This window comes from Dama dama, chromosome 12 (genome assembly GCF_033118175.1).
Source record: "Dama dama isolate Ldn47 chromosome 12, ASM3311817v1, whole genome shotgun sequence".
In the NCBI taxonomy this organism is placed as follows: Eukaryota; Metazoa; Chordata; class Mammalia; order Artiodactyla; family Cervidae; genus Dama; species Dama dama.
The window spans coordinates 26,917,957-26,936,206 of record NC_083692.1 but is presented as its reverse complement, the minus strand read 5'-3'; the positions used below and the strand labels follow the sequence as shown (position 1 = coordinate 26,936,206).

The following is an 18,250-nucleotide window of genomic DNA, read 5'->3' as shown; positions in this document are numbered from 1 at the left end:
ATTTCTCTAAAAATTCTTACCCAGCAATTTATAATACCAGCCATAAGTAAATGCAGCACATCTAATAAATATAATTTCTGAGAGCATAAGAAAGAAAGCACACATAAAATGTCAGAAAATCTTAATTCACACCTAATAAAGCCTTTACAGAAACTTAAACTATTATAAGGTCACTGGCGAAAGATTTACCAGTATTTGTTTTATTTTTATTACAAGTAAATTCCTATGCTTATATCTTATACAAACTTATTTTTTAAAAAAACCTGATTTCAGTAAATCAACATCAATTTTGTGTTTCTTTCACACTTTACTGAGAGTAAAACTTAGGGAGATTTATCTGTATTACAATATCTCCTCCTCTTACCAAAAGAGACTATATAATGTTCTAAATTTAATTAGCATAACTGGTTAAGAACAAGGTTTATATGATTCAAATGAAACCAAGAAAACTATATTAATCTAAATCTCTAAAAAGTGTATAAATGTATCACATGGTACTTATTGTATTAAAAAAATAAAATGCATTTTTCTAAAGTTATCAGCTTTTAAAATTTTATTCTTACCAAGATACTAGGAATGCAGATCTGCAAGAGAATACAAAATGACTATATTTGAATGTTTAAAAAAAATAAAGAGAACTTTTGAAAATATGACTAAGTCACAAGAGACCACAAAGAATTAACATTGGAAAACATTTTGGAAAAACAACTTTTTGAAATAAAAAAATATAATAACTTTAATTTGAAAACTAAATGAACACATTAAAAAGCAAATTAGACACAGCTGAGGAACAAATGAACTCAAATATGAAGGAAATTTTTGAGCATACAGGAACAAATAAATGGTGAAAGAGAGTTTAAGGCAGAGAGATTAAAATGAAAAGGTCTATCATATGTCTGGAGGCCAAGAAGGCTATATTCTATAGAATGATGGAAGAGGCAATATTTGAAGAAATAATGCCTTGATAATTTTACAGAATTGTTGAAAGATACTAATCTAAGTGGTTCAGCAAGTCCCAAGAAAAGTAAATTTTAAAAATTTCTTTACCAACACACTCATAATGAAACTACAGAACATCAAAGAAAGAGATCTAAAAAGCAGATAATAGAAAGGACATAATTACAAAGAAATAGCAATTAGACAGGTGAGCAACTTCTCAATAGTAACAGAAGCTGAGAAACAGCAAAATGACATCTGTAAGGTACTAAGAAAAATATATCATCTTTCACTGAGTGTAAGAACCACAAATTTTCACATCTCTGCATCTGGGCTGCATCTTAGAATTGCTGCTAACTCATGTGTGGCTTGGTTAGCCAAAAGCACACTTTCAAATTTCAAAATAGTGGCTAAGACAGGACTACTTGTTCAAATCAAAGATATAAAGTAAGTGCCAACCAGAATTTCTACTTAAATTATGTTCCAAGATTAAGAGTAAAATAAACACATTTTAGACAAAAAAAATTGAATTTACCACCAACAGGCCCTTACCTAAGAGAATTCTAAAGAGAGAAAATGAACTCTCAAAGACTGAGATACAAGAAAGAAAAATTAATAAAAAATAACAGTAAATATTATGTGAACACAATTACATAAACATTAATTTTAAAATTGTGGCTTATGGAGTTGAAAATAAAGAACAGAACCAGTGAAGGACAAAATAAAGGCATATAGACTGAGAAGAGAAAAATAGTTTAAAGCATTATAAAATATTCAGAATTCTCAAAAGTAACTGTAAAAATTTCAGTTAACTTTGCTGAATATATATTTTAAAATAACTAAAATACTATTAAAACAAGTCATACAACATATAACTCCTAAACTTGTAGAAGAAAAAAATAGAACGAGAAAAAAAGAAAGAAATGCAATACAACAAAACAAAAACAATCAGTTTTGGATATGATAGAGAAAAGGAAACAAATATAACAGGACAAATAGATTAAACATACGATAATAGAAACACACCAACATAATCAATAATATCAATAAATGTAAATGGACTAAATTTTCCAGTTAAAAGCAAAGATTATCAATGTTACCTGAAAAAGCAAAAACTGAAAACAAACCACATTTCAAGTAAGAGTTTAATGGATAATTTATGGTATATTGGTATACTATATATATATATATATATATATATATATGGTATACAATAGAATCATTACTGAATAACTGCACACAGAATGACACAAATCTCATGAAGTGAAAGAAGTAACAGAAAGACAAAAACAGTGTAATTACATTAAACAAACTTTTAAACATAAATTAATATTTATTAGGGATTCTTACATAAGTGCCAGAACTAGGAAGAAAAGCAAGAGAATGATTGATATAAAACTCAAAATACCCACTATTTTTAAGTGTAGGTAGGAATAAAGGGATTCAGTTAGTAAGGGGCAAAGAGGAAGCTTCTAAGGTACTGGAGTGCTTTAAGATATTGGGTGGTGGGTTTATAGGTATTTGTTTTATTACCTAACCTGTGCATATACATTTTATAGTTCTTTTCTACATATGACATATTTTTAAAAATTCATTCACAAAACAAAACTACATTTTTTAAAAGATGCATATATATCCAAAGACATACATCAAATATATTAGATGAGACAGAAATGGAGATGGAGAAAAAGTAAAGCGAGAGTAGCCCTGAATAGAAAGATGATATTGCACCACAAACTAAGCATGATTAACTTGACAATGTATCTGAGATATAAAACAAAAGAGCAAACTGATTAAAATGTGCTAAATTCTTATTTAATACATCACAATATCGCTAAGATTTCAAACACCAATAATAAAAAGAAAAAACAGTAACCATTATGTTCAATTAGGCTTTTATTTATAAAAATAAGAAACATTCAACCTGCAATTAATTTTTATAGCCAAGTTCTTTCAAATTCTTTTATTTCATAGTTTAGAAGAAATGAACAAAGAGGCATGCTGTATATGAAGCTGTATATGAAGCTCACTGAAGCTTGCTTATACAATAAAAAACTAAACCATAAAAATTGATATAGTAACATAATTTGTAATGGAATTCTATGCAGGAATTTTCATGCACAGACTAAATTTATATGAATAAAAAAAACTACTCTCAAAAACATAACCTCTTTTCAGGGCAGGAATAGACACAGACATAGAAAACAGATACATGAACATTGGCAGGGTAGGGGATGAATTGAGAGATTGGGATTGACATGTGTGCATAGCCATGTATAAAGTAGATATTAGTGGGAACCTACTGTATAGCAGTGAGCTAAGCTTGGGTGCTCTGTGTGGTGACTTAGATGAATGGGATGGCAGGAGCAGAGGGTACGAGGAAGGTCCAAGAGGGAGTGGATATATGCATACATATAGCTGATTCACTTCACTATACAAAGAAACTAACACAGCATCATAAAGCAGCTATACTCCATTAAAAAAAAAAAAAAAAGTCCATTACATAAAACAAAAAAAGACCACCAAAAAACAAACAAACAGAAAATACCCACATAAGGCTAAGAGCTGAAGAATTGATGCTTTTGAACTGCGGTGTTGCAGAAGACTCTTGAAAGTCCCTTGGACTGCAAGGAGATCCAACCAGTCAATCCTAAAGGAGATCAGTCCTGGGTGTTCATTGGAAGGACTGATGTAAGCTGAAGCTCCAATACTTCAGTCACCTGATGCAAAGAGCTGACTCACTGGAAAAGACCCTAATGCTGGGAAAGATTGAAGGCAGGAGGACAAAAGGATGACAGACGATGAGATGGTTGGATGGCATCACTGACTCAATGGACATGAGTTTGAGCAAGCTCTGGGAGATAATGAAGGACAGGGAAGCCTAGCATGCTACAGTCCATGGGGTTGCAAAGAGTTGGACATGACTGAGCAACTGAACAACAAAAAGACTGAGTGCAAATAGCAAGGTAGAAAGTTAGGTTTAGTAGAATATCATTAATGTAATTTTTAAAATGGCCAAAACAATATAAGAAGCATTCACATATATCTAAACATTTTTCCAGTGGTCATGTATAGATGTGAGAGATGGACTGTGAAGAAAGCTGAGCACCGAAGAATTGATGCTTTTGAACTGTGGTGTTGGAGAAGACTCTTGAGAGTCCCTTGGACTGCAAGGAGATCCAACCAGTCCATCCTAAAGGAGATCAGTTCTGGGTGTTCACTGGGAGGACTGATGCTGAAACTGAAACTCCAATACTTTGGCCACCTCATGCGAAGAGTTGACTCATTGGAAAAGACCCTGATGCTGGGAGGGATTGGGGGCAGGAGGGGAAGGGGACAACAGAGCATGAGATGGCTGGATGGCATCACCGACTAAATGGACATGAGTTTGGGTAAACTCCAGGAGTTGGTGACTGACAGGGAGGCCTGGCTTGCTGCAATTCATGGGGTCGCAAAGAGTCAGACACGACTGAGTGACTGAATTGAACTGAAACATTAAAAACATGGACACAAAGGCTATATACTTACTTCAGAAATTATCTCTGAAAAGAAAAAAAAAAAAGGTCCAGGATGGTCCAGCAGTACTTTCACACAGACTTGTAATAGTAGCTACCCTAATGCCCTCATCTCTCACCACCCCAGACCCTGAATCCACTCACTTCCCTTACCAAGATGACTAATGCCAGAGGCCCCAGGACCTGCCCTAGAGCTAAGAGTGGCAAAGATTCTTACTGGCTGATGTCTGATTGTACTGTTAAATTTATTTATATTACCCACCCCAAGAGGGGCTTCCCATGTGGCGCTAGAGTAGAACGCGCTTGCCAATGCACAAGACGTAAGAGATGCAGGTTCGATCCCTGGGTTGGGAAGATCCCTTGGAGAAGGGCATGGCAACCCACTCCAGTATTCTTGCCTGGAGAATCCTATGGACAGAGGAGCCTGGCATGCTATACAGTCCATAGGTTGGCAAAGAACTGGACACTACTGAAGTGTCTCAGCATGCACACATGCATGCAACCCAAGACTGGAGAAGGATGAGAGGTTACAAAGTGGTCTTCAATTTTATCAGTGAAGTTTTATTTTCTTAAAAGAACTAAAGCAAATTTGGAGGGAAATGTCAAATTTAAGTACGCAATGTAGGTACCTGGTGTATTAGTCTCTATACTTTTCCATAGGGCTTCCCAGGTGGCACTGGTTTCCCACGTAGCTCAGCAGGTAAGGAACCTGCCCGCAATGCGGGAGACCTGGGTTCGATCCCTGGGTTGGGACGATCCCCTGGAGAAGGAAAAGGCTACCCACTCCAGTATTCTGGCCTGGAGAACTCCATGAACTGTATAGTCCCTGGGGTCGCAAACAGTTCGACATTGCTGAGCGACTTTCACTTCACTTCACTCCCAGGTGGCGCTAGTGATAAAGAATCTGTCTCCACCTGTCAATGAAGGAGCTGTAATAGATAGGTTTGATACCTGGGTAGGGAAGAGCCCCTGGAGTAGGAAATGGCATGCTACTCCAGTATCCATGCTGGGAGAATCCCATGGACAGAAAAGCATGGCGGGCTACAGTCCATGGGATCGCAAAGAGTCATACACTACTGAGCAACTAACATACACACACAGTCCCAAAGAAAACATACTATTTTTTTTTTAAAACATGCTATTTTTAAACTTGTTACAAACTCAAGCATTTTGTTTTATAATTGATTTAAAATAAAGTTCATAGTTAAATGAGGACATGCTAATGAGAAAATTTTATTAATATAAACTTCATAATGTACCAATATTTAAATATATATTTTATGGTGTTAAAATTTGTTAAAAATGGTAAAACAAGTTTTTATATTCCTAGAGGGATTTATGAGCATTTATGCACTTGAAAGGAGTTAGAAATTGTAGAACAATGTCCTTCTTCATTGTATCAGTTACTTTTTTTCCCCATCTTCATAGACGTATAGTTGAAAATTAAAACAATGTTTTGATATTTGTATACATTGTGAAATAATCTTTACAATCAAGCTAATTAACATATCCATCACCTAACACAGTTATCATTTTTTTTTTTTTTTGTGATGAGAACATTTAAGATCTAAACTTTTGGCAGTTTCAAGTATACAATTCAGTATTGTTAACTATAGTCACATTGCTGAACATTAGATCTCCAGAACTTATTCATCTTGCATAACTAATGTACCCTTTGACCAACATCTCCTCATTTCCCTCTTCCCACCACCTCAGGAAATCACCATTCCACTCTCTGCTTCTATAAGTTTGTTTTAGATTTTACATATAAGTGAGATCATGTAGTATTAGTCTTTGTTCGGCTTATTTCACTAAGTATAATGTCCTGCAGGTTCATCTATGTTATTGAAGATGGCAGGATTTCCTTTTTTTTAAAGGCTGAAGAATATTCTTTTTAAAGAACACATATATCACATTTTCTTTATCCATTCATCTGTTGACTTATTTACTTTTAATGTAATACATTTCCTTTCCTAGGGAAGAAACTAGGCTAATTATTCTCATTTAAAGACAATAGTGGATGGAAATAAACCAATCCCCTAAGCCCCCATCCTTACCCCACAGCTCAGACTTCACCTCCTAGGAGTTACAAGCTAAATAATAGATGGATCTGTCTAATGGTCTTAAAAATATCATCTGATCCAAGAGGGTATTTAATTTCCAGAAACAGTCTCATCAGGGTCCAGCCCTAATAAAACAAGACTGTATATCAAGGGGGTAATATGGGACAACAGAAAGGTAATGAGTCAGACTACTCAGTTCTGCCCTTAAATCACTGTGGCCTCTTTCCAGTGTTCAGTTTGCTAATCTGCAAAATGATAGAGTTGGATCAAATTAACTCAGAGGCCCTTTATAGTCTATTTTGTATATTGTTTTGGGATTGTGGGTCTTGGTGAAATATCAGAATCACCAAAAAGGAAAAAATAAGGTAAAATTCACTTTGAAGTTCCATTAGATTCAGAAGTTTCACTGCTGCTTGTTCTAGAGTTAAGTCAGGAACTAGAAGTGAGATCTTTGACTCATGTCTTGCATCATGCATTGGAAAGGTGCTCCACAGGCAAGGGGGCAAACAGAACCGAATTTTCCTTTCTGCTAGCTCTCGCTTATACAAGAGGCTGTTTTACCTCTTCCTCCTGAGGATGGAAAAAATTAAATAAATGCCAGAGTACAACTCACCCCTGAACTATTTTTCCGAGATGTGTAAGCTGATAAATTTTTTTTTACTTCCAACGGCTTAGCCTTGCGGGGCCCTTTGCTTTGGGCATTAGCCAGCTTCCCTGGATTTGAGTGGCTTAAAAACTGGAAAGGGCTTGACATGCTGGAGATAAAAGAAGCATGAACCAGATCTACTAATGGTGAACCAAGGTGCTTCCAAGAAGAGTTTTCATAGAGTGGTCAGGAAAAGATGCTGAGGTCTGGCCAGCGTCCACAACAATGTCTCTGCAAAGGTTCCACGTCAGATCCTTACAGTTTAGCCAGAAAACAGAAGAAGCTGCCCACTGAACCTGTAGCTTGGAGATAAGACATATCTAGTTTCTAACAGCAGTATCAAAACAGTGCTTAAATAATAACTGGTTGAAAATAACCTGCTGATATACACATGTGCAGTTATAATATCATATTTAAACACTACTTGTAAATCATATCTTTAGATAACTGACTTGCAAATTTCCTTCATTTTCAATTTCTTAATCTGTAGGAAATATAACTATAACCCTCAAGATTCAGTCAAAAGCTAGCATCTAAAATGAGTTAATGTAACATGTGATAGCTCATAGTGCTTTCTGTCCCAGAGGAACATAAAATGTAACCTCACATTATGAATTTTATAAATTCAATTTCCTAAGAACTCAATACTGCCTTAAATCCATTTTCCCTACCCAGTTCAATTCATGTATTATCTTTCTTCTCAATAAGAGAAATAGAAGAAAGACATCTTCCAAATTATTATCCATATATTTTATTAAGCAATAAGATGGAGATTTCTTTTTTAAGATCAGAGAATGAACTCTAGTGGGGGAAATGTGGCATTTAGAAACTGTGCACTGGAAGGGCTGCATGCAAATAGGGTACGAGTTTCCTTTGCTGGTGGTATCTCTCAGAAAATGGAACAGTTCCAGAATGAGAGGAATGTTTATAAGAACAAAAAAAATCAGGAGGGTGTGAGCTGAAGAACACTGAGCTGAAAGTATAAAGCCCTGGTTTTCTTTACTAACCCTGGAAATCTATTTTGAAACTCCTCTATTAATCTATTCTAGATTTATTAATACTGAAGACAATTATTAAAGAACAAATATCTCTAATGAAACTTTAGTCTCTTCCTCATTTTAATTATTTGATACTTAAAATCATTACTATATCAATTCCTTTTCTAAGAACCAAAGAATAGACTTAAAGAACACCTTCCTCAGTGATCAGTGCAAAGAAACAGAGGCAAACAATAGAATTGGAAAGTCTAGAGATTTCTTCAAGAAAATTAGAGATACCAAGGGAACATTTCATGCAAGATGGGCACAATAAATGACAGAAATGGTATAGACCTAACAGAAGCAGAAGATATTAATAAGAGGTGGCAAGAATACACAGAACTATACAAAAAAGACCTTCAAGACCCAGATAATCATGATGGTGTGATCATCAACCTACAGCCAGACATCCTGGCATGTGAAGTCAAGTGGGCCTTAGGAAGCATCACTACGAACAAAGCTAATGGAGGTGATGGAATTCCAGTTGAACTATTTCAAATCCTAAAAGGTGATGCTGTGAAAGTGCTGCACTCAACACGCCAGCAAATTTGGAAAACTCAGCAGTGGCCACAGGACTGGAAAAAGTCAGTTTTCATTCCAATCCCAAAGAAAGGCAATGCCAAAGAACACTCAAACTACCACACAATTGCACTCATCTCACATCCTAGCAAAGTAATGTTCAAAATTCTCCAAGCCATGCTTCAACAATATGTGAACCATGAACTTCCAGGTGTTCAAGATGGATTTAGAAAAGGCAGAGGAACCAGAGATCAAATTGCCAACATCTGTTGGATCATCAAAAAGCAAGAGAGTTCCAGAAAAACATCTACTTCTGCTTTATCGACTATGTCAAAGCCTTTGACTGTGTGGACCACAACAAACTCTGGAAAATCCTTCTATGGGAATACCAGACCACCTGACCTGCCTTTTGAGAAATCTGTATTCAGGTCAGGAAGCAACAGTTAGAACTGGACATGAAACAACAGACGAGTTCCAAATAGGGAAAGAAGTACATCAAGGCTATATATTGTCATGTTGCTTATTTAACTTATATGCAGAATACATCATGAGAAACGCTGGGCTGGAGGAAGCACAAGCTCAAATCAAGATTGCCGGGAGAAATATCAGTAACCTCAGATATGCAGACTGTTGGGGTCCTTTAATGAACTGGAACCTGGTGGTCCAGAGTCAATGATAAGAAAGTGAAAGAGAAAGAAGCTAATATTCCCTGGGTTACGCAGAGAACCAATAAAGCCCTAGGAGAGGGCTTGTACCCATGGAGGCACAGGGCACCCTCTCGAAGAGGTCTTGAAAGCCCGGGCAGGAGAGTGAGCTCGGCAGGTTTCCACGCTCCAGAGAATTAGCCGGAGGGAGAGAGAGAGAAAGAAAGACATGGGGACCCAAGTCTCTGGTGGAGCAAGGGTATTTTAATGATCTTTCTGTGAGTATATATAGGCTGTTGTACAAGGAAGTTCTTTCAACAATGATAAATATCAGAAAACCAAATGTACAGCAACCGTTATCAAGGGAACAAGGAATTAACAATGGTCATAAGGTCAGAAAATCCATATTTCAAGAAAGAGGGTCGTGACTAAGCAGTTTTGTCATAAGGAGAATGTTTACTGAAGGAAATCCATGCACGTGTCTCATCCTATGACCTCAGTCCTGGGAGCAGCGTGCCGTTCCACTTGTTCCTGTTACCAGGAACTGATAAGGAACAGAGGATTTATGAGAGACAGAAAACAGCACACAGGAATCCTCTTGTGAAACGTTCTCTGACAGCAGATGACACCACCCTCATGGCAGAAAGTGAAGAAGAACTAAAGAGCCTCTTGATGAAAGTGAAAGAGGAGAGTGAAAAAGTTGGCTTAAAGCTCAACATTCAGAAAACCCAGATCATGGCATCCAGTCCCATCATTTCATGGCAAATACCTGGGGAAACAGTGACAGACTTTGTTTTTCTGGGCTCCAAAATCATTGCAAACGGTGACTGCAGCCATGAAATTAAAAGATGCTTGCTCCTTGGAAGAAAAATTATGACCCACCTAGACAGCATATTAAAAAGCAAAGACATTCCTTTGCCAACAAAGGTCCGTCTAGTCAAAGCTATGGTTTTTCCAGTAGTCATGTATGGATGTGAGAGTTGGACTATAAAGAAAGCTGAGCACCAAAGAATTGATGCTTTTGAACTGTGGTGTTGGAGAAGACTCTTGAGAGTCTCTTGGACTGCAAGGAGGTCCAACCAGTCCATCCTAAAGGAAATGAGTCCTGAATATTCATTGGAAGGACTGATGTTGAAGCTGAAACTCCAATACTTTGGCCACCTGATGCAAAGAACTGACTCATTGGAAAAGACCCTGATGCTGGGAAAGATTGAAGGCGGGAGGAGAAGGAGACGACAGAGGATGAGATGCCTGGATGGTATCAGTGACTCAATGGACGTGAGTTTGAGTAAACCCTAAGAGTTGCGATGGACAGGGAGGCCTGGCGTGCTGCAGTCCATGGTGTTGCAAAGAGTCGGACACAACTGAGCGACTGAACTGAACTGAACTGACTTAAGTTTTGGTGAACTGAAAAGGAAGAATAAACTGCTCCTCAGTCCTGGAACAAGGATCATACTGGAGACAAAGATCTTCTTAAGAATCTATCCTCTGCTTTAATTTTTATTTACCATTTTATGAATTTTATGCTCTATTAAAAACAACTTACGCGTTTCATTTATATTGCTTCTAAGAAACAAGCTACTATGTGAGCCAAAATATATTCCCAGAAGCATGAACTGATCTTATAGTATCTCAAGTACCATCTCCTTCCTTGATTCATGCAAGGTAAGGATAATCTCTCTTCCTAATTCTTAAGAGTATATGATCTATATGTTTCCTTTGATTGTTATCTCATTCAGTATTGTATGAGGTAAAAATCTGATCTCTCCTACTATATTAAAGATACATTAAGAGCAGAATCTATTTCTGGTTTATCTCTATCATTCCATACTAGGCCCCAAAAAATACAGATTGAACAACTAAAGAACCCAACAGGAAAAAAAACAAAACAAAACAAAACACCACTCTTAAATACAAAGTTAACTCATATAAGTGATAATACTGTTCTTCCAAATTTACCTTACAAAAATATAATAAAAATACAATAGAAGTCTGAAGTGAAAAATAAAATACAGCCATATGACACAATTATTCTATGATTTTAGGTCTGTACATAACTACTGAATTCTTTTACAACATTCATAAGATTTATCAGTACTCACATTAGAAAAATACAGTAGGCTATGCTTCATTTAGTGGAAAGTAAAAACCATAAATGTTTACCATATCAGGCACAAGAGAAAATTCCAACTCCAAGTTCAGTTCCCAGAAGAAATCTGAATTGTTCAATATGAGGGGCTGCCCTGTCAAAAGAATGTTTGTACATCAAAGGAGCTGTTGCTAGGTCAACGCATCACAGAGGTCAAGGGAATAGTAAAGGGACCTCCTAAAGTGATAAAGTAAGGCCTCTGAGTCTTTATTTCCCTAATTAATGAAGTGAAAAACATAAAGTGGCTTCATCAAGCATGAGAGAACTTAACAAACTCTTAGGAAAGTGATTCAACCAAAAGTAAACATTCCAGCAAAGGGGAAATTCATATTTTGGGTCTTTATTTTGTGAAATTCTTGGAATAGGTCAAACACCTATACCTCATCAAGAAAGAAGTACTTTGAAAGGAGGAGAAAAATGATGATTCCATCTACTATGGAATGTAGTAAAAGCAAAATATGATTTGTTTGAAAAACTGGTATTCTAAGAAAGCATATCCCTATTACATATTCTTGATACTAGAATCACTACAATTATTCTTCAAATGTCATCTAATCTAGTGGTTCTCAGTCCTGTCCACCCATTAAAATCTCAAAGACAACTTCAAAAAATACTGATACTCTGACACTACCCCAAGTTCTGACTTAATTGGTTTACAGTGGGGTCTAAGCATAAATATTTTTAAAAATCTACACAGGTAATCCTAGTGTGAATAAAAATGAGGTGATGGACAGGGAGGCCTGGCGTGCTGCGGTTCATAGGGTTGCAAAGAGTTGGACACGACTGAGCAACTGAACTGAACTGAACTGAGGGCTAAAATAAGTAGTATTAATAAGTATGAGAGTAATAGTTAATAACTAAACCAGGAAAATTAGAAATATCCTTTTTTTCCTCTAAAACTAGATTTTAAAAATTACATCATGAAGCAGCAGAAACAACCATGAACAAGACAGGAAATTTCTAATAAAGCTGAAATTCTGGTGGAAAAAAAAAGATAGCAAACAACTAAATAAATAAATGAAATCATTTTAGATAGTGATAAATGCTGTGAATAAAATAGGCTATCGTGATAGTAACAAGTAGCTAAGTGAAGGGTCATTTTTGATAACGTAATCAAAGACAGTCTGCTTTGAATATATTAATATAAATCATATTACACATTTTACTGGATAACCTGCCTTGATGATTTAATAATTTGTGAAAGCTATCTTACACAGCATCTATAGATGTATACCTATTGTTTAACAACTTCATCCATCCTGATGAGATTTGCTTTTTGCTATTGAAATTGATGCTTTGAGGAACACTCTTACACATATATCTTTGTGTATACATGTACTTATTACTCTAGGATAAATTTCTAGAAGTGGACTTATAAGATCAAAGAAAGCGAACATTAAAGTTTTGATAGATATTCTCAAATAACCCTCAGTATTTTGTAAAAATGGAACTTCTGCAGAAAGGACACACATTTTTTCAAGCAACTGCCATTAACAGCATTTGAATAAAAATATTTTATCTTTTTATTCTCTGTGAAATGATCCATTCTCAGTCTTTATCACATTTGACCAACCTGCAATATATTTGGAAGAATTAGTTACCTCTTTTCCTGTGAAACACTTTCTTGTCTTCTAAGGCCGCATGCTGTCAAAGTTTTTCTCATAACACGCTGGACTCTTTTCAGTATTCCTTTCTGGTTTTTCCTCATATCTCCTTGAATTCTAAACACTGAAGTGTCCTAGGTATCAGCCTTCAGTCATCTCTCTACCTACACTCATTCATGTATTGGGCACACTTCCAATTTCATGGATTTAAATATCACAGATCTCATTTATATAAATATCAGACATTTAAGATGCATCTAAAAACTTATTTTAGCTCAGTAATGGAACTTCACCTTTTCAGTTGCTCAAACCAAATCCTTGCTTTTTTCTCTTATACCCTAACTTCCTCTCTTCATTCAGGTTTCCGCACCTCAGGTTCCCCAGAGGGAATTTCCTCTTAACACATTTCTAAAACAGCACTCTCCTGCCTCCCACCACCATTCCCTATCCTCTTAGCTTGCCTATCTGTAAAACATGGTATGTCTCAATACCTAAAATTAGAGTACATATTTCTTTAACTGACCGTTGACTCCCAGAATATTAGCTGGGAAGTGGGGATGGGGGGGGGGGGAGATTAATTGGTTCACCGTGGTATCCCTAGCACCTAGAGCAGTGTCTCTTTGTTGTTGACACAGTAGCCACTCAATAACTATTTGCTCAGTGAATGAATTGTACAGGTCACACAGAGATATCATAGTTGAAAACCAGGCTGTTAAAGTGGCAAAGGCAACATATTTTAAACAATCAGTTTTGGTCCCTATTCCAGCAACAGCTATGCAGTTTTGAAAAAGTTATCCTTCAAAGTCTATTCCTCAATCTGCAATTCGGGGTTTATGTCATCTTTCTCAGCAAACCAGACAGTTGCAGTCAATATCTATTTGGCATTATAAACACAAAACTTTCACTACCCGTAATTTACAGGGAACATATTTTTCTCTTAATCTCTGTTGTTCACATGGAACATAACGTAACGGTAAGCCTTCAGAGGTCCTGACATTTTTTAGGTTATTATATAGTTGGCCCTCTAGTATCTTTGGGTTCCACTTGCTCAGTCAGTCAATCCTGGTCAAAATTTTAAAAGTTCCATAAAGTTCCCAAAAGCAAAGTCTGAATTTGCAGCATACCAGCACCTATTTATATAGCATTTACACGGTATCAGTAATCTACAGATGATGTAATTTGGCCAGGAGTATATGCTTAGGTTATACATAAATACTACTCTGTTATTTTATAACGGACTTCAGCATTTGCGTACTTTAGTATCTGTGGGACAATTCTGGAACCAATCAGAAATTTGCAGGACTCGTCCTTATAAACATCCCAGTTGCCTTCCAACAGCGAGGAGTGTCCGCCCTTGAGGTCACAAGGCCAACCAGTTTTGCAAGGCCCATGTCCGTTCTCCAACCCCAGATCTGTGTGGGGGCATCTGATAAAACCTAGACTTGCAAAGCTGACCACCCTCCCTGCAGTGGCTGTCCTGGGGGGTTACCCGGACCCTGAGGGAGCCAACACGGCGCTCCAGCTACGCGGGTCTGAAACCGTGGGCTAGGCTTCAACCTTTGCCAAGCATCAGATTCGCCTGAGAAGACTTGAAAAGCAGTCAGGGGCGCCACCCAGACACTCCGATTCAGTATCAGGGTGGGGACCGCGACCCCAGTCTGATCACGCCGGGGTGGGGGTGGGGGGGAAATGCCCGGGGGTGCGAGAACGCCGGACGCCGCCCCACACTCCGCAGGTCTATCCGCTGCGAGCCAGACCGGCGCCTCCAAGCTCCCTACGCGGGAACCGGGTCAGAACCCTCCAGCAGAGGTTCCACGCCCTCAGCCGGCGCTTCCCTCCCGCGCCCGCCAAACTGGTCTCCCGCTACCCAGGGCCTCGACTCCGCCCCCTGCCCGGCCACCTACGGTCTGGATTCTAGGCTGATTCCCAATTCAGCTGGATCCCCGCCTACACGATGGCGCATTCTGGAAAAAAAAAAAAAACACCTTCCAGCAGCCAATCATGTCCTCCATCCAGTCTACACAGCGTTCCCTCATATTCCCGCGGCACTTCAGACCCGCTACTCCTCAGCTCTAAGCTGCCTAAGGGGCCTCTGTCCGTCTGGACTGCGCACGCGCGTCCTCATCCGTTGGGGTGGGTGGAGGGGCGCAGGCGCAGTAGAAGGGTCGGCCTGGGCGGTCGCTAAGCACGTGTGTTGGGCTGTCCCGCGCTGCAGTGGAGAGAGTCGAACCTCGATTTTGTTGGTGTCCATTGTGGGCGGCGGACTTTTAAAGGTCATGGCGCCGGCGGAAATCCTGAACGGGAAGGTGGTCTCCGCGTAAGCACCTGTCATTGTTGTTAGGACGTGTTGGGTTGCAGGCGAGGACTGTGAGCAGGGTGTGCAAGTTCATAGGACTTTTTTTTTTTTGCGGGAGGGAGACTTGTAGCGCAAGAGTCAGGCCAGCGGAGTGGGTAGCGAAGACGTTGTCTTGAACCCCTCAAACCTGAAGACTAGGTCTCTGCAACCAAAAAAAGGCGCCCCGGACATGATCTGCGTTTGTAGATTGGGTACCTGCTGGCCGTGCCTGTTGGCTCCTATGCTTCTGGGACAAGTTCTCTTCCTCAGCCCGGGAATTATTCTCCCAGAAGTGCAGCTGCCAGAGGAGTAGTTTAGGTTGCCTGCAGCATCCCACTCAGAAATCCAGTTACTTCCCTTCTCCCGTAATTTGGAGGGGAGGAGACTGAGATTAATGAGGTAGCAAGACTTTACAAGTTTACCAGGCTGATTAGTGTCAGAGGGTCTCCATCCAGGATCATAGCTTTTTCCTACTACACCAGAGTCATCATTTGCTAAGTGAAATCTAATAAACATTTCTCTTCCCCTCAATTTCATGCTCCTCTAACAGCTATCTCCTGTGTCCTGACCCTAGAGTTACTTTCTGCTTTGGCTCTTGAGTCCTGACGATATTTTACATTCCTTTTGACCTCTGCCATTTCTACTCTATGGGGAAATCTGGATGCTTAATTAGTGGATATGATTGCCAGCCTTAATTCCCTAGGAGTAACACCTGGCAGCTTTTTGTTTTGAGAGTTGACCTGAGTGGAGTGAGGTAGAGAGATGAAAGTAGAAGAGGGAAGGATACATTTTGTGTGATACACCTGCAGGTTTTTCTTGGGACCTTGAACTTCACCAGTTATTTAGTAACAGCTGCAGCTGGCAGCAATAATTGCCCCATGAAGCCCTAATTTTGTGTGTACAGGTTTTTGAGCAAATTATACAATCACTGATGCTGAAACCCACCTTTGGCCATAATGATAGAGGTGAACAAAGAAGGTGAGATGTAATTTAGATGATGGTGAGTCTTTCACAGTGGTGAGGAGGAACCCCGAACTTCTGGATTAGATATCACAATACTTAACATTTGAGCTCTTTTCTGCATTGCTTCTAAATTGCATTGCTTGTGCTTGATCTTTTTTGTTTGGTTGCTTATATTCAAACCCACTCCCTTAATCAGAGGCATTTCTTGATAAAATCTTCATTTTAGAGAGACTGAAGAGAGAATTTAGGCAGGCTACTGAGAATAGGTACTCACTGGATATGTTTTGGTTTGAGTAGAGAGCAAATTAATTATGTTTGTAAGCTCCATAAGGGAAGATATGTGCATCGTCTTATTTCTGTCTATATCCAAAACACCTGGAAACCTTCTTTCACTCCTTACTAGTTTTTTTAGTATTAAGCGAATTGGCTAACCTCTCTGTGCCAAAACTTTCTCAAATGTAAAATAAAGATAATATCTAGGCTGTTGAATTATTAAGAGAATTGAATGAGTTTCTAACTGAAGAGAATTTAGAACTGTTCCTGGTACAGAGTAAGAGTTCAATACATGTTAGCTGTTAACAATTGGTAATTAGTTAATGTATACAGAAGTGATTGATTCATTATCTTTTTGACAGTGGTAGTTGCCTTGAGACCTATTTCAGTGGTTCTCAACATAAACTGCACAGTAAAATCACTTGGGGAGCTTTTTGTTTTTGTTATTTCTTTTAATTTACATAGGAACATGTACAAAAAAGTGCACCTGTCATAGGTATATAGCTCAATGAGTTTTTCACTGCTAAACTTCAGTAGCACTCAGCGAGAAATAACATTGTTGGCACTCCAGAAACTCCTCTCTCCCTCCCATCTCATCAACACCCTCCAATAAAGGTAATACTTCCAACACTGCAGGTTAGTGTTGCTTGTTTTTGATCTTTATATAAACGACATCATGTAGTATAAAGTCTTCTGGTTTCTTTCAGTCAACCTTGTATTTCTGAAATTATTTCGTTACCTGTAGCTGTAGGTCATTAACTCTCATAGCTGTTTTGTATTCTATGTGAATATGCCACTATTTACTTATTTGCGTACGTTTTGGTTTCTCGTTTTGGTTGATTATGAATACTGAATATGAGCATTCTTTTACATGTCTTTTGGTGGAACATATATACATTTCTGTTGGTTAGATCCCTAAGAGTAGAATTGCGGAGTAATAAGACACATATATGAACAGTTTTAGTAGAAATTGTCAATCTTTTCCAAGATAGTTTTGTGCACGTGCAGGTATGTGAGCGGGTTCAATCCCTGGGTCAGTAAGCTCCCCTGGAGGAGAAAATGGCAACCCACTCCAGTATTTTTGCCTGGGAAATTCCATGGACAGAGGAGCCTGGTGGGCTACAATCTATGAGGTCACAAGAGTAGGACATGACTGAGCAACTGAGCACGTGCACATATGCATTCCATGCTTGGTACCAACACTAGACTGATTTAATTGTAGTTGCTAGCAATGAACCACTGGACTCAATATTTTAAAAATCTTTTAAAAGCTCATCCTGTGATTCCAATGCATCTTGAAAGTTGAAAACCACTTATCTAAACCCTTAACTCTTAAGTTGAGCTTCCCTGGTGGCTCAGATGGTAAAATCGTCTGCTTGCAATGTAGGAGACCCAGGTTCAATCCCTGGGTCGGGAAGATCTCCTGGAGAAGGAAATGGCAACCCACTCCAGTATTCTTGCCTGGAGAATCCCATGGATGGAGGAACCTTGTAGGCTACAGTCCCTGGGATCACAAAGAGTTGGATACGACAGAGTGACTTCGCTTTAACTCTTAAGTCCAAGTTT

At 38.4% G+C, this 18,250-nt stretch overlaps 2 protein-coding genes across 15 annotated transcripts in view; one reads left to right on the top strand and one right to left on the bottom strand.

The window, feature by feature from the left end:
- LOC133066129 (coiled-coil domain-containing protein 170-like) overlaps window positions 1–15,200 on the bottom strand; it is a 39,880-nt gene extending 24,680 nt beyond the window's left edge. For 2 of the 12 annotated variants that reach the window (XM_061156896.1, XM_061156897.1), the window contains exons 1-3: window positions 13,111–15,002; window positions 11,524–11,603; window positions 7,128–7,462 (exon numbers count right to left, since the gene is read on the bottom strand). In XM_061156896.1, the coding sequence (XP_061012879.1) occupies window positions 7,128–7,268 (141 nt within the window). In that variant the 5' untranslated portion in view covers window positions 7,269–7,462; window positions 11,524–11,603; window positions 13,111–15,002. The other 10 variants (XM_061156902.1, XM_061156900.1, XM_061156891.1 and 7 more) reach the window with 9 other exon arrangements.
- A 97-nt stretch (window positions 15,201–15,297) lies between these two features.
- The window catches only part of MTHFD1 (methylenetetrahydrofolate dehydrogenase, cyclohydrolase and formyltetrahydrofolate synthetase 1), a 60,340-nt gene continuing 57,387 nt past the window's right edge, over window positions 15,298–18,250 (top strand). For all 3 annotated transcript variants that reach the window (XM_061156886.1, XM_061156885.1, XM_061156884.1), the window contains exon 1: window positions 15,298–15,430. In XM_061156886.1, the coding sequence (XP_061012869.1) occupies window positions 15,390–15,430 (41 nt within the window). In that variant the 5' untranslated portion in view covers window positions 15,298–15,389. The remainder of the gene's footprint in view (window positions 15,431–18,250) is intronic.